At 52.7% G+C, this 14,460-nt stretch overlaps 2 protein-coding genes across 3 annotated transcripts; one reads left to right on the forward strand and one right to left on the reverse strand.

Annotated features, from left to right (window-relative positions):
• The first annotated feature begins 554 nt into the window (after positions 1–554).
• Positions 555–11,971, forward strand: LOC147131818 (venom phosphodiesterase CdcPDE). 2 transcript variants are annotated; one of them, XM_086015534.1, is made up of 25 exons: positions 555–697; positions 2,690–2,777; positions 3,721–3,855; positions 3,919–4,044; positions 4,111–4,171; positions 4,261–4,358; positions 5,257–5,336; positions 5,416–5,535; positions 5,595–5,704; positions 5,776–5,841; positions 5,912–5,984; positions 6,929–7,037; positions 7,115–7,237; positions 7,991–8,022; positions 8,103–8,230; positions 8,308–8,377; positions 8,495–8,582; positions 8,662–8,834; positions 9,306–9,360; positions 9,447–9,601; positions 10,126–10,252; positions 10,322–10,399; positions 10,950–11,082; positions 11,341–11,497; positions 11,672–11,971. In XM_086015534.1, exons 1-25 carry the CDS (start codon positions 659–661, stop codon positions 11,840–11,842), a joined length of 2,595 nt encoding a protein of 864 aa, XP_085871660.1. In that variant the 5' UTR covers positions 555–658; the 3' UTR covers positions 11,843–11,971. The 2 variants fall into 2 exon arrangements, with proteins under 2 accessions (XP_085871660.1, XP_085871659.1); XM_086015533.1 differs by lacking the exon at positions 555–697 and adding an exon at positions 1,380–1,499 and having other exon boundaries at positions 11,672–11,970.
• Positions 11,972–12,037: 66 nt separating this feature from the next.
• LOC147131819 (uncharacterized) lies at positions 12,038–13,648 on the reverse strand. Its single transcript, XM_086015536.1, has 3 exons — positions 13,572–13,648; positions 13,415–13,467; positions 12,038–12,949 (listed from the first exon to the last, which is right to left on the reverse strand). The coding sequence occupies exons 1-3, from the start codon at positions 13,592–13,594 to the stop codon at positions 12,075–12,077; spliced, it is 951 nt and encodes a 316-aa protein (XP_085871662.1). The 5' UTR covers positions 13,595–13,648; the 3' UTR covers positions 12,038–12,074.
• Positions 13,649–14,460: the final 812 nt, after the last annotated feature.

Consider the following 14,460-nt stretch of genomic DNA (forward strand, 5'->3'; position numbering starts at 1 on the left):
CACTCAAGCATTTGCGTTGCCACCGTCGAGCAGCTGGGCCTGTTTGCCGCGCAGCGGAACCGCGACTTACCAACAGTTGGAGTCGGGCACACAAACGGGAGAAAAATGCCGCCCGATTTCAGTGCGTGAACGGTCTCGGACCTTTGTTGCGCTTCTTGCGGCTTTGCGTAAGCATCGTCGGTAACACGTTGCCGTTGCTGATCCATGTCACACAGTGGAAATGGCTGCTTTTGTTTTTGTTTTGGTGGATGGATGCATTTGGCTCATTTTGCCTCGCTTATCACGTTTTTATTGCACTCGATGCCGTTGATGCCCTCGATGACTTTTTACCTCCATGGTAGGTTCCATGATGACATCGTGCGTGACTCGGCACAAGGCGTCCACTTGAACGTGTTGAGCATCACACGGCATCTCGAGTCGAATGATAGGCCACTTGATTAGGCACACGTGCGGCTCCTTTGAGCAGGAAGTGACATCACGGCTGCCTTATCAAGCCTCCGCTTATCTGCGTCTTGAGCTAATCAGTGACTGAGGTCACGCCTGCGCGGTCCGGAGGTCGCCCGCCGCCGCTCGCCATTCGCCGTCCGCTCCTCGCCGTCTTCACTCGTTTTGCATCATTTTCCTGGCGCTCATCGTCGCCGGCTAGTTGGCACGCGCCATGAAGGCAACGCCGAAGAAGAAGAAGCAGATCGTCCTCGTGAGTAGCTGCCTTTCTGTTCGCATGCAACTCAGGTGCTGCCAAACACGTTGTCGCTAGAGTTACGCTCCGCCAACTAGGATAAAGCTCAACATCGAGAATGATGGAACAAACAATCCAAGGCATCCCACATCATTCCAGGATGTCAGTACTCCTACTTTCAACATGATAAAAAAAAAAAATGCTGAAGCTATTTTGGAATGTGGACCGACTTGGGTCATTGGCGCTTTGCGGCAGAATGACAAACGTTACCGATGACATCGTCCGGTTGTCCACAAAAAGAAGAAAAGCTGCGGTGGCTGGCAAAAGGTTGTCCTGCATTTGAAGCCTTTCAAAAGTCTTTCCTCTGCCTGCAGCTCAACTGAAAAAGTCAAGAAATCGAATGGAGTCAAAGGTCGCGAGTGGTTGACTTGGATTGACCAAAGCTAAACAAACGCAAACCAAAGTAGCAAGCGCAAAGTAACTAAGTAATTAAAATACTCGAGTACAAGTGCGAGTGACGTGATGTAATGAAGTACATGTAGCCGGTAGTTACTTGGCTTGCAGCCTGCGGCCAAGTGTGCAGCCCCGCCCCAACGGAAGGGGGCGCGGCCACGTCCGCCATGAACCAATCGCATTGAAGCTCATGTGCACTGGTAGTCGTCGCACCTGCCGCCATTTAACGAGCCTCTCATTAGCAACAAATAAGGTTCAGCTGTTCTAGGAGGCTTTTTGTTGTTGACGTTTTGCTACTGGGGAGGATTCGCCTCAACTTGAAGACAAAATGCCCGCCGTCGCCACGGCGCCACGGCCGCACTCGCCCGTATGTATGGCGTCGGCGTCGGCCCGGCTCCCTTCACCTTTTGCGCCCCCAAGTGTGCTTTCGGTGCACCGCGTTTGCCTTCCTGCAAAAAGCTTTTGGAAGGCACTTACTTGAGTCCCAGCGTATGCGACGTTGCACTCGAGAAAAGAAGATTGCGAGCTCTGCTGCGCAAATGCAGCTTTCCGCATGCTCAACGCTGGGTGACTCAAACTTCACTTTGCTGTCAAACCCTCAATCAAGAAATAATACAATGGCGCTATCTCAAGCTATCACATAACCGGTGAACCCGCTATGCTAGCCGCTATGCATGCCGCTATGCATGCCGCTATGCCAGCCGCTATGCCAGCCGCTATGAAAGACGCTATGCCAGACGCTATGCCAGACACTATGCCAGCCGCTATGCTGGCCGCTACAGAAGGTCATTTAATTGGAAGGTGAGAAGTCAAATGATCGACAACCAATGAGCTAAAGCCCACGAGCGTCCCATCTCCAAGAATTCCCCGTCCAATCTGAGAAAACATGTCGAGGTCAAGCTAAACGATTAGCCTTGCGTTAGCTTGGCCCTGGCTAATGACGTTAGTTTAGCGCAACGTGCTGTCTTAGCGCCGTAGACCATTTGTTAGCTCTCAGAAGACAAAAACACAATCCAGTCACTTTAAAGTGGAAGTCAACCCAAACACTTTTTTTCCCCGAATATGTTCTATGCATGCCCGCTAGTACGCTTGTTGATTGAGTACTTTTACTTTGACCCGTCATTTTTCTTATTATTGTTCTTTGTCTCAAGTACAGAATGTCCGTACTTTTCCCATCGCTGCAGTTTGCTGTGAATCACAGAACGCCAACCCCCGCCCCCCCCCCCCCACCCCTTCACCCGTTGCAAGTCCTCCAGGCAACGGCACCTTGGAGCGCCGTCTTCAAATATTAGTGAGGGGTGGAGCAAGCGTCTGCTTGAGTACCCTTTAAAACGCCTGCCATGGATGACGGTTGAACTTGTCAACAATCTTCAATATGCAAATAAGCTTTTCCGCCATTGGCCGGCTGTTGTCCTTCTTTTGAGATGGCAAACGGCGTTTGGCCGACATGTTGCGTTGTCAACTTTTCATTGTCATGATTTCCTGCGCTTGACCGCTGTTGTGCTCTCTTGCCATTTGGCTTGTGAGCTGATGTTTGCTCCTTGCCGTTTCTGTCAGGTGGCCGTCCTGTCCGCGTCGCTGGTGACGCTGATCCTGGGCCTCGGACTGGGACTGGGTCTGGAGCTGCAGACGTGCCGAGACCAAGGTGCCCCCCCTCCCCGAGTCTCACGTGTGCGCTCCTCGTGCTCACACACAGCGGCTTTCGCGCTGCTGGCGTTGTTGTTGCGTTGTCACGGTGACGCAGGACGAGCGAATAATGCACACATGCAGAAAGTCCTTCAAGTGTTTGAAGAGGTTTGCCACTCAGCAAATTCCAGGCTGCGTTGGCAATCGTTCACGAGCGTTTCTCTATTCCACCGGCTAACTCAAAGGCGCTCTTGCCATCCCGCCGCGGGAACCGGTGAATGATTGCCACCCTTTGCAATCATTCACTCATTCCCGAGATCAGGATCTTTACATAGTTGAGTCATCGAATGAAAATGACGACTTGAACGTCCTCAATGACATTATTGCTGTCGTATAACTTTAATGAGGCCGATCCACGTCAGCTCCCGTAAAAAAAGAGCGCAATGCAACCTGTCCAGTATGCGCGTGTGAGGAGCAGGGATTGTTTGTGGGAGGCCTCCTCACAATCTGCGCTGTGGTTGTCTGAGACGGGCGACCCGCCAGCCAGTAAGGACGGACGGACGGACCGGTGGCCGGCCGTTGAGCGCTAGCCGCCCCCGCCCGTAGCGTGACGGCGTCATCGCCAGGAGGCCGACCAATGTGTTGCCGTTGGCTGCGTTTTGTTGGCGTTGCTTCAATCAAGCCATTCAAAGTTTCCTTCCGCTCTCCATGTTGTGGGTGACAATGTAGCGCTGTTGGGCTAGCTTCACTTAGTCAACCAGCTATGCTTCCCGTAATTGTGCAATCAATGGGCGCGTTGCAGTTGAGCTTCTTTGGCGCGTCAAATGATCCAAAAGTGGACTTTCTGGCCGTTGCACAATTGGGTCGGGTTAACCCTAACCCACTTTGCGCACTGGGCAGGTGGCTCGAGTGGCTCGAGTCACACGATGATGTTTTGTGTTGCCCCGACCCCCACCCCCCAGTGTCGCCGCAGACGTCGTGCAGGAATCGCTGCTACCAGCCCTACGACGGCGACGTCCCCGGCTGCAGATGTGACGGCGCCTGCCAGGACAGCGGAACCTGTTGCCATGACTACCACGACCTCTGCAAAGCCCCCAGTAAGAGAACGGCAGAATTCCCCGTGAGCAGTCGGCCTGGCTGACGTGCGTGCGTGCGTGCAGGTGAGCTGTGGGAGTGCACGCGCCTGCGCTGCGGCGAAACGCGGCTGCCCACCAGCAGGTGTCACTGTTCCGACGACTGCGCTGCAAATTCGGACTGTTGCAGCAACTACCAGCACGTCTGCCAAGGTGAGATGCCGCAAAGTGCACCGGCACAGAGCAGCGCTTGAGCGTGTGACTTGTGTGTGTCGGCAGGACAAAGCGAGTGGGTGGAGGACGAGTGCGACGACCTGTCACGCCCTTCCTGTCCGCCAGGGTAGCGCACGCTCGCTCGCTCGCTCGCTCGCTCGCTGACGCCTCTGCAGGCGGCAAGGCGGTCTGACGCGCGTTGTTTTGCTGTGCTAGCTTCTCGCGCCAGCCGCTGCTTCTGGTGTCTCTGGACGGCCTGCGAGCCGACTACCTGCGGCTGTGGGCCACGCTGGTCCCCGTTCTCAACAAGCTCCGTGAGTGCACCGGCCGGCCGCTTTCTGCTGCACGCGTCAAGAGAGTTGGCCAGTTGTTGTGTTCCCCACCACGGACGACAAAGGCCCGACTGTCTTATGTCTTCCAAGCTTGTCCTTTGAGACGATCCTTGAGGCGTCCGAGGCGTCTTTTGTCCGGATAATCGGGTCCCAAATGGCTCGGGGCAGACCATCAGACCAATTTTAACCTTAATCAATATTTACAACCCAAAATCTTCACGTGTATGCGGAAAGCCAACGACTCGAGTCATGACTGTACCAATTAAGTATTTTCCAGACCAAAACTCCCACAACTTTTTGGGGGGATGACGACATCACCATTTCAAAAAGAAACTGGAGCGGCATGTCTGCTGGTGATTTCTGTCTTGGAGGACTGGATTCTAGATTGGTGCTGGAACTGAATCTTTGTGGCTGGTGTTCTGTGTTGAGATGATGTTTCCTTATGTGGAATTTTTTAAATGTGAAAAATAGTTATCTGTGACAGAGCACACACACATGAAGATTTTTAAAAAATCTGGCATTTCGTAATTTTGTGTGTGGTATGCTTGGCTCACGTCAACACAGAAGACGGCACACACAAGATGTGCGTCTTGCACCGCCGACTTGGAAACGAGTCGCCCGTGACCCAACTCTCGAGTGATCACGCGTCGACGTCGTAAAACCAGGAAGATCTTTGACCACCGGGTACGTTGTGCCGACATTTCCGACTGGGCCGCAGGCGGGAGTCTGGAACAACGCCAACGCTGCCAAACACGACCAAACTCTTGACGCGATGTCCTCAGACGTGGCCCCAAAAGGCAGCTGAGCTTCATTGACCGCCGAGCTGGCGTCGCGATGGATGTTGAAGATGGTCGGACGGGTTTGTTTTGTTTTTTTCCAGGGAAATGCGGAACGTCGACTTCATACATGCAGTCAGCCTTTCCCAGCAAGACCTTCCCCAACCACTACAGCATTGTCACGGTAAGCACCCAAAAACACGCTTCCACACACGTGGTCAGGGACACATTGAGGCCACGCACCAATACCTCCCCACCGCCAGGGTCTGTATCCCGAGTCCAACGGTTTGATTGACAACGTGATGTACGATCCGGCGATGGATGCCATTTTCACGTTGTCCGGTCCGGAGAAGGAGAACCCGGCCTGGTACCTGGGACAGCCGGTGAGTGGACGGCGTTGGTCGGGCGCATCGCGGATGACGGACCGGGATTTCCTCTGCAGATTTGGCACACGGCCAAGTACCAGGGGCTGAAGTCCGGAACCTTCTTCTGGCCCGGGTCGGACGTCAAAATAAACGGCAGCTTCCCGGACATCCACCGGCCGTACAATGGGTACGAGATCCTTGCTGCCTTGTCAAACGGACACCGAGCTCATCCTGCGCGTTTGATTGCCGTTCCCGCAGGAAAATCCCGTTTGAGGAGCGAGTCCTGACGCTGTTGAAGTGGCTCCAGCTGCCGGAGCAGCAAAGGTGACTCTACTCCCGAGTCCCAGTCAGAGGCCGGGAGCCGCGATGTCATGTGCTGTCCCTTCTCCTCCAGACCCGACTTCTACACCCTCTACCTGGAGGAGCCCGACAAATCGGGACACAGCTTCGGTCCCGTCAGCGGGGGGGTACGTCCAAACATCATCCGCAGTGTGCAAATGAATCAAGGGGGCGACGTGAGATTTGTGCCCTCTCGGGGACTCCAGTCCCAGTATTTGACTGGAGCCTGTGTGGGTTGCCATCATGCCGGTCATGGTGGTCATGCGTGGACAAGGCAACGGAACCTTTCTTGTTTGTTGAAGACATCTGATCTTTAATTTGAAAGGCTTCTTGAGTCCTCCATCCCAATCAGCTGTTCAGTCGTGGCTTTTGCCCCAAGAAGAGTCAACGACGGATTGGTATGCAGGCGGGACTGTTGTTTGAACGGCAACACTGCCTGGAGAGGCGCAAACGGGGAGACTTGGCACGTCGGCAGGTGGAGCTCAGGAAGTCTTCGGGAGCGTCGCTCGAACGTCTTCAACAAACAAGAACAGTCCGCTTGCGGATTCTGACTCAAGTGGCCAATTGAAGGACTTGGGACTTTGCTGGCTGAAACTCGTGAGCAACTCCACTTGACCTCACGCACATTTGCAAGCCCGTCCGCCCTCTGGTGTAATATGCCGAGTGAAATGCGACTCCCTGACGAGGCAGAGGAAGGCTCCTATCCAAGTAGAATTGAGCGGCAATTATTCGGGGTCACCCGGCAGCCTGTCAAACAGCATACACACACGTTCCGTGACTTGACGTGCCTGAAAGGGCAAGTCTGGAGACTTATGACTTTGGTTCACCTGGTCTCCTGGCGTCTTGACTGAAAGCGCTGTCTCCAAGCCAAATGTTTGGTGGCTTCTCATCGCGCAACGGCCAGGTCATCCTAATTGAACTTTGTCCTCAATCGCGCAACTAATGAATTAATCTCAAATGTGACAGTCAGGAGGCCATTCTCGGCCGGAGCATGAAACGAAAGGGAGAGTCGGCTACAGTGGGCTCAGATCGGCGACAAAGAGCCGACGACTCTGGTTTGACTCCCCTGCAGGTGGCGCAGTCCATCAAAGCCGTGGACAAGATGGTCGGTCAGCTGATGAACGGACTCAAGCAGATGGGACTTCACCGATGCGTCAACGTCATGGTGGTCGCCGATCACGGTAACGGCGGCGACGTTCTGCATCGAGGCAGGAAGTAGCTTTGCCACAGGAAGTAGCTTTTCCGCGTGCGCCGACAGGCATGGAGGAGACGAGCTGCGACAGGAAGGAAAACCTGCAGGAGCTTCTGGGCGACGTCACTGACTACCTGGTCACCGAGGGACCTTTCGGACGCATCCGGCACAAGAACACCGACGCTCACCGTGAGTATGGCGGCACCAGCGTCTCTGTGTCCTCTGTTGCTGTGCCCAAAATGTTTCTGTGAACTTGTCAAGTGAATGTATTGTACTGTCGCGTCATGTGGGGAAAACGGCAAACCAAAAAGGTGCCCTTGCTCTTGCTCTCGGAGTAGGCGGCGTTGCAAAGTGTGCCTTTGGAACCGTGGCTAAAGGTGAGGCGTTTCTTTGCGGCCGCCGGCCTGCTCTCTCCTTTGCTTGAGTGGCCAACGGCAGAACCCAGGGGCTTTCTTTGCTCTCGGTCCAGTTTGAAATCCATCCGCGTTGTCGGAGCAGCGAGCTAGCACGAAGCTAACCGGGAAGGTTTGTGTCTCTGGTCCAGCATTCAAGTTTGCAGACGTCCTTGGTCGCAGGCCAAAGAGCCAAGCAACGGCAAAGGCCTTGATTCGCCACCTGCATTGCCGGGATTGGCTGATTGCGTCACACTTGCGTTCAATGCTCATTCGTTGGCTCAACGTTGGCATACACGTGCAAACGCTTGCAAGTGTCACTCTCAAAGAGTCACCATTCCAACGTTCCTGTCACACTAGTTCTCGCCACAAAACGAAAACCATCTCTCACTCCAGTCCGAACATTTACAGTTGTACCCCAACTAGTAACAGGAACGGGAAAATAAGCAGGAGCATTCTTATGGCAACAGGAGCAGAAACAATAACGCTAAGCCTAACCACTAACGGCAGCAGAAAGACAGTGAGTAACGTGTGTTTGTGTGTGTTTCAGTGGATGCAGCTGGCCTTGTAGCCAACATGACGGTAAGTACGTATTGCACATGGGACATGGCGTGGAATGTTGAGCAACCTAGCGAGCAAAGTTGCGCCTGTTGCCGTTTCAGTGCAAACGTGCGGCGCAGAAGTTGCGGCCGTACCTCAAGTGGCACCTGCCCAAACGGCTTCACTTCGCCAACAGTCGTCGCATCGAAGATGTCAATGTGCTGGTGGAGCCCAAATGGCTGCTGGAGAGGTAGCCGCCACCGCCCTTGCCCAGCCCTCGCCCCCACCCCCACAGCGCAGCCCGTCATGGCTCTGCTCTGCTTTCAGGTTTCCGGGGTCGCTGCGCTTCTGCTCGGGCGGCCAGCACGGCTATGACAACGACGTGGCCAGCATGCACGTGAGCAGCGGCCGTCGCGCGCTAACGTCGCGCGCTAACGTCGCGCGCTAACGTCGCGCGCTAACGTCGCGCGCTAACGTCGCGGGCTAACGTGACCACTGTTTTCCTTCCCGCCAGGCCATGTTTGTCGCCCATGGGCCAAAGTTTGCCTCCCGCACGGAAGTGGAACCTTTCGCCAACATCGAGCTCTACAACCTCATGTGCGGTCAGTCCGTGCCTCCTTTTGAGCGTGCCCGGTGCCCATGCCCGTGCCCTTTACCACCCTGCTGACTTTCTGACCGCAGACGTGCTGCAGATCTCGCCGGCCGCCAACAACGGAACACACGGCAGCCTGAACCACCTCCTGCGCCAGCCCTTCTACTCACCGCGGCCCCCGCTGGAGCAAAGTGCACCTGCAGAGTGCCGCCTCAGCAGTCTGCAGCCGCAAGACCCGCTGAACTGCTCCTGTCCTCACATGGTGCGTCTGTCCATCCGTCTTTTACTGTTGCCACATGGGACTGTTACTGTAGCTGTTATCAGCCCGTGAGTGACTGTTGCTGTTTCTGGAACGGCTACTGGTCCTAATACTGTTAGTTTTACTGGGGCTGTTGCCAATCCTGTTCCTTTTACTGGTTGTGTTATTATTGTGACTCTTACAGTCCCATGACTTGGACTCCTTCCATCCGTTTTCTGGCTACTGTTAGTGGTCCTGTTACTGTTAGTGTGGCCGTTATTGTTACTGATAATGTTGTCGGTACCATAGTTGTTGCTGCTACTGTTACTGGGAATGTTACTGGTCCTGTTACTCTTACCATGACTGTTACCGGAACTGCTCGGACTATTGTAGCCGTTTTTGGAAACGTTTACGGTTACTGTGAGCTTTAACATTACTGGGACTGTTACGGCGCTGTTGTCATGTTTCCTGCCGGGCGCCGGCGTTCCTCCCCAGAGCGAAGACGCCGTCACGGTCGCCAACAGTCGCCTCAACATGACGTCCGCTCAAGGTGAGCCCTTCTTGCGCGCGTGGGGCCACGGCGTCCATTTGCCGCCTTTGTCCAAATGAACCTTCCGCCCGTTCCGGTTCCCGCAGAAGCTGCGGCGCGGCACAATCACCTGATGTTCGGGCGGCCTCGCTCGCTGCGGCGCGGGGAACGTTACTGCGTCCTCCACCAGGAGGCCTTTGTCAGCGCCTACAGCCCCGACCTGAAGATGGCGCTGTGGAGCTCCTTCAGCGTGGATGCGCCGGTACGTCCGTCAATTAGCTTGTCGCCGTCGCAGCTGGCAAACGCACTCGCAAGTCTGCTTCAATTCTTGGTCAAAGTAAAAAAGCACACACTCGGAAATGAACCCAAGCGTGTTGCTGCCCCACGCGGCCCAAAAAAGTCAATCACACGTTACGTACACAAGGACGTTCTCACAAGGTCACGTCCTGATGTGATCAATTACGCTTTATAACGCCCAATGCGGAAAGCAAACTGCAAAAGGTGAATACCACGTTCATGTGATACTTAACTTTTTTTTTTTTTTTCTTCTTGTGGTGTGCCAGCAATATGCTTGCATGTCAAAGTACAATTACATTGTGACTCGATTATACTTGGCAAACAGAAACAACAAATCCTCTTTTGACTAAGTGAGGAGTAGAAAGTCCAACTGTCTGCTCCAGTATTAGCCGCTACATTTGACAAATACCTGAAGTGCAGTGATACGACTTGTACTTGGTTACTTCCCACACATGCTGACGTGGTTTTCACTTGCCCTTCTTTTGATAGAGCAACTCTGAGCCGCTTCCGCCCGTCGGCGCCGACTGCCTGCGAGCTGACGTCAGAATCCGTCCGTCCGACAGTCGTCATTGCGACGATTACGCCGGCTTCAGCCGCGCCTTCCTGTACCCGCCCGGTACGTGTCGGCCGGATGCTGCGCCATGACCTTGAGTGACCCTTGGATGACCTTACTGTCGTGTGGCAGGTCTGACACCGACGGAGGCGGAGCGGCGCGACGCCCTGCTGAGCAGCCACGTGGTGCCCATGTACCCGCAGTTTCACAGTAGGCAGCAGCAGCTTGGCGCCGGCCGGCCCGAACGACCGCTTAGCATGCAAGCTAACTACTGTCAACCGCCATAGCTAATGCTAATGCTAATGCTAATGGTTTGGCCAGGAAATAGCCGGCCCGCGGTATGAATTCATCAGGGCAGATCCGCCTTTCACAGTCACATTTTTCTGCATTGTAGAATGGGCGGATGGCGACCAAGTGGGTAAAAAGAATACCTGCTCATCACGTGCATAAACTGTTGAAGTGTATGCATAAAAATGTGAAAGATTTTTAAATAACGGCCTAATTGCTTGGTGTGTACTTTGCGGATTTCGTCTCTTGCGGGGCGCTGTGGAAGGTAACACCGGTGATACACCAGGCATTACTGTGATGCCGTCCCAGCATTTTGCTCCTTTTGCTGTGCATGCCTTGGCCACCAGGAGGCGATGCAGACTTTTGCAAATGTTGCTATTAGCTGCAGTAATGGTCGTCATTTTTGGCCGAGGATAAACAAGACCATTTGACTCAGGTCCTAGTCGTAACATTGGCTTCCTTGCGGCTACAGGGATCTGGGCGTACTTCCACGGCGTGCTGCTCAAGAAGTACGCGGCAGTCTTCAACGGCGTCAATGTGCTGACGGGCCCCGCCTTCGACTACGACTATGACGGACGCCGTGACCGGCCCGAGCTCATCAGGCGGTAAGAAAAGCCAGGGGATGGGGTCAAACAAGGGACTCACAGTTTCAGACTTCAAAAAAGGTTTGTGTGGATGTAAGATATTACATGTGGTTAATAAAATTGTCATTGCATATATTTAAATCTATACAAACAATCGTGGAGTTGCTGTTGAAATGTGAATGCTGGAGGGCATCCATACTTGGCCCCGCCCTCCCCCATGCATCGGAAGTCAAAGTTGAAGGTCAGCATCACAATGCGCTCTGATGCGTCGTCATCCAGGTGGGCGACCCGGAGCAACATGTCTGTGCCGACGCATTACTTTGCCGTGCTGACCGCCTGCCAGAACGCCAGCCGACCGCTCCGAGACTGCGACGGCCCACTGCGCGCCGTCGCCTTTCTGCTGCCTCACAGACCCGACAACTCTGAGAACTGCAAGGTAGCGCCTGATACCGTCACGCATTCCACAAATGCTGTAGTCGGGCGGCTAGGCTACAAGTTAGCTTGATTAGCAGTAGATGCTCTCAGCTCGCCCCTCTCATGTTAAATGCCCGCACAAGAGAAGCTCTCTCTTGTGCATTAGATGGCACCATTAAAACATTTGCTTCAACAGAACGCCGAAGATGAAGCGTCCTGGGTAGAAGATCATCTTTGGTTCCACCAAGCCCGAGTACGAGATGTGGAGTGGATCACAGGACTGGACTTTTACCAGGAGAGCCACCGACCCGTCCCTGAACTGCTGCAGCTGAAGACCCGCCCCACAGCTGCCAATCAAAAGCCATGAAGGGAGGAAAAAAAAAAAAAAAGGAATTTTGCCTTTTAATTTATTTGTTTCCATTAGAGTGTTCAAGGTTTCTAAATGACAGTGAATAAAAAAAAGAAAGATGTGATGCCCAAAAAGTCAAAGTGCAAACTTCAAGGTTTATTCGACACCAAGACAGCCTGAAATTGTGGGGTGGGGGCTGTTTCGGAAGAAACATTTGACTTTGACTTGAAAACAAAAAGCCACCTTAGAGCTACTGCCAGGAACGAAGCCCAGGAGCTCTCAAGTTTGGTTGGAAGCTGCCTCTTGGATTCCCTTTTGTCTTGAGACTGGGAGGCAGTCTGGCTTCATAACTTGGTGGCATCAGGTTCTGTTGCAGTTCATACATCTGCGGCTGCTTCGGGTCATATCTTGGGAGAGCTTGTGGCAGTCTCTTGTATTTCGATGGAGTCACAAGCTGTGGTGGTTCTTCATATCTCTGCAATACCTGTGGCGGTTTGGGCTTGTACCACTCTGATAGTTTGGAGTCGTACATCGGCAGCCCCTGGAGTGGGTTTTTGTACCTCTGTGGCAGTTTAGGTTCGTACTTTGGGAGAGTTTGTGGGTTTTCATATCTTGTTCCCATCGGATCCCGCGGCAGGTTTTCATCCCTCTCCGACCCCTGGGGTGGTTTTGGTTTGTACCTTGGGAGAGCTTGTGGTGGATTTTCATACCTGTGTGGCATCAGAACCAGGGCTGACTTTGGTTCATTCCTCATTGGCAAATTTGGTTGGTGCCTTGGTGGCATCACAGCGGCCACCATCTTGATCCCCTGACTCGAAACTATTGTGCCTCCCTGGTTGTTTTGAGGGCTTGTGTGTTGATTGTGCTGCTCCGAATCAAGTCTGTAAATGGGAGCGCTTCCTGCTGGACTCTGATCTACCCGCCCACCAGAGGAAGCGAAACGACCTCCGGTAGCTGTTCCAGCAGCCAGCCACTTCTCCTGCAAGACATTTCCAGGGTACTTGGGTCCAAGGTCGGCGGTATACCCTCCAGACAGTACTGACGCCCGCAGGCCAGCGGGAGGCTGGTAACCCAAGTTGGGGCTGCGGGGGAAACTCTGAGGCGGAGCAAAGTAAGGCCCAAAAGCTCCAAGAAAAAAAGAGAAGGAGAAGTCAAGTAGATGCCAAACAATCAGGGTAACAGACAAGACCCATACATCCGCGTGAACTGTTAAACTCAACTACACAAGTCCACCCGCCCCCTTTTGTCTGAATAACCGTTCAGATGTCAACTCTGACAGCTTTGGGGTGTCATTATGAGGACATCTTTGGGATGGCCCAATGTCTCCTGTTCAGAGGCGTTGGATTCTCAGAGATACGGATGCCAACTTCTTTGACAGGGACCCTAAAAATGACTTAAGACTGGACAGAGTTGAACACATTTTCAATATTTTTTTTTCCCTTCAGAAGTGTTGATAATAAAACTGGTGCTAAAACACTTGAGGCAACGCATCAGGTTTGTCCAATGTTCTTGTCATTTCCATACAGAAAAAAAAAGTGTTTAAAGCGTGATAGCCATGTTGCAGGCAGAACCAGAACCTCAACAACTCACCTCTCACACGTTGGCCGAAAAGCAACAGTGACAGCAGCTGGAGCACCAGAACCCTGACCACAGGAAAGTAGGGAAGAGAGAGGAAGAACAAAAAAAAAATCCAAAACGGTGAGCGGCGGGCCAAAAGCCATCAAATTGCACCGAGGGCAGCGCTTACCTCAAATTGAAACTTGAACACATCCTGCTACCGGCCGACCTGCTCAACTGCGTGCTGCGCTGCTATTTAAGGCCTGAGCACCTCATTGGACTCAGCTGTGCGGGACCGGCTGGGCCACGGGGACCAGCATGACCAACGGGTACGCTTGATTTCTTTCGCCATCCCGGTGGACTTGAATGGGCTCAATCAACTCATTGGGGATGTTCGATACCAATTTTTTTTTTTTAACCATTACCAGTTTGAGTAGTCACTCTTCGAATGTCATCCGATACCGAGTACCAATACAATACCTCTCGTACCATCGATGCATCAAATTTCATTGGACACAGTGACAAAGCATTGTGAACAAAAGCTTTCTTTTTGCCGCAGATGACGATTCGCCAATGTGTCAGACCGTTGCAATGTAACTCCCATTCATGCTGAGGAGGACTTTCTCACTGTCAGATTTTCTTTTCCTCAAGTATCGTCGGCTGGTATCGGCTGCTTCTATTAGTACCCGGTACCTAAAGGTAAGGCCGGTATTGGGCCGATACCGATACCTTACCTGCTATGGTACTCCCCCATCGCTAAATTTAAGTGAGCTTTCAGGGTTCACTTCAAACATGTTTATTTCGGTATTACTCTACGTCTGTACAGAGGAAGGAAGGTCGAGCAGGTGTTTGGTAATTGCAGTTTACTTTATTACCCAATACTCCCAAAAGTGACCTTTTTTCTTATTTCTTACTTTATCTCACACTCGACAAATACTCCATATATTTAAAAAAAAACTGAAACAAATACAAAATAAACTAAAACGGAGCATATTTGAAAAAATAAAACTCTTTCTCTAAAAGCTTATTCAAAAACTAATTGAATTGAAAAAGCAAGGGTTAGGGTTAGGTTAGGTTAA

This window comes from Filicampus tigris, chromosome 18 (genome assembly GCF_054856515.1).
Source record: "Filicampus tigris isolate MCC_2025a chromosome 18, RoL_Ftig_1.0, whole genome shotgun sequence".
Taxonomy (NCBI): Eukaryota; Metazoa; Chordata; class Actinopteri; order Syngnathiformes; family Syngnathidae; genus Filicampus; species Filicampus tigris.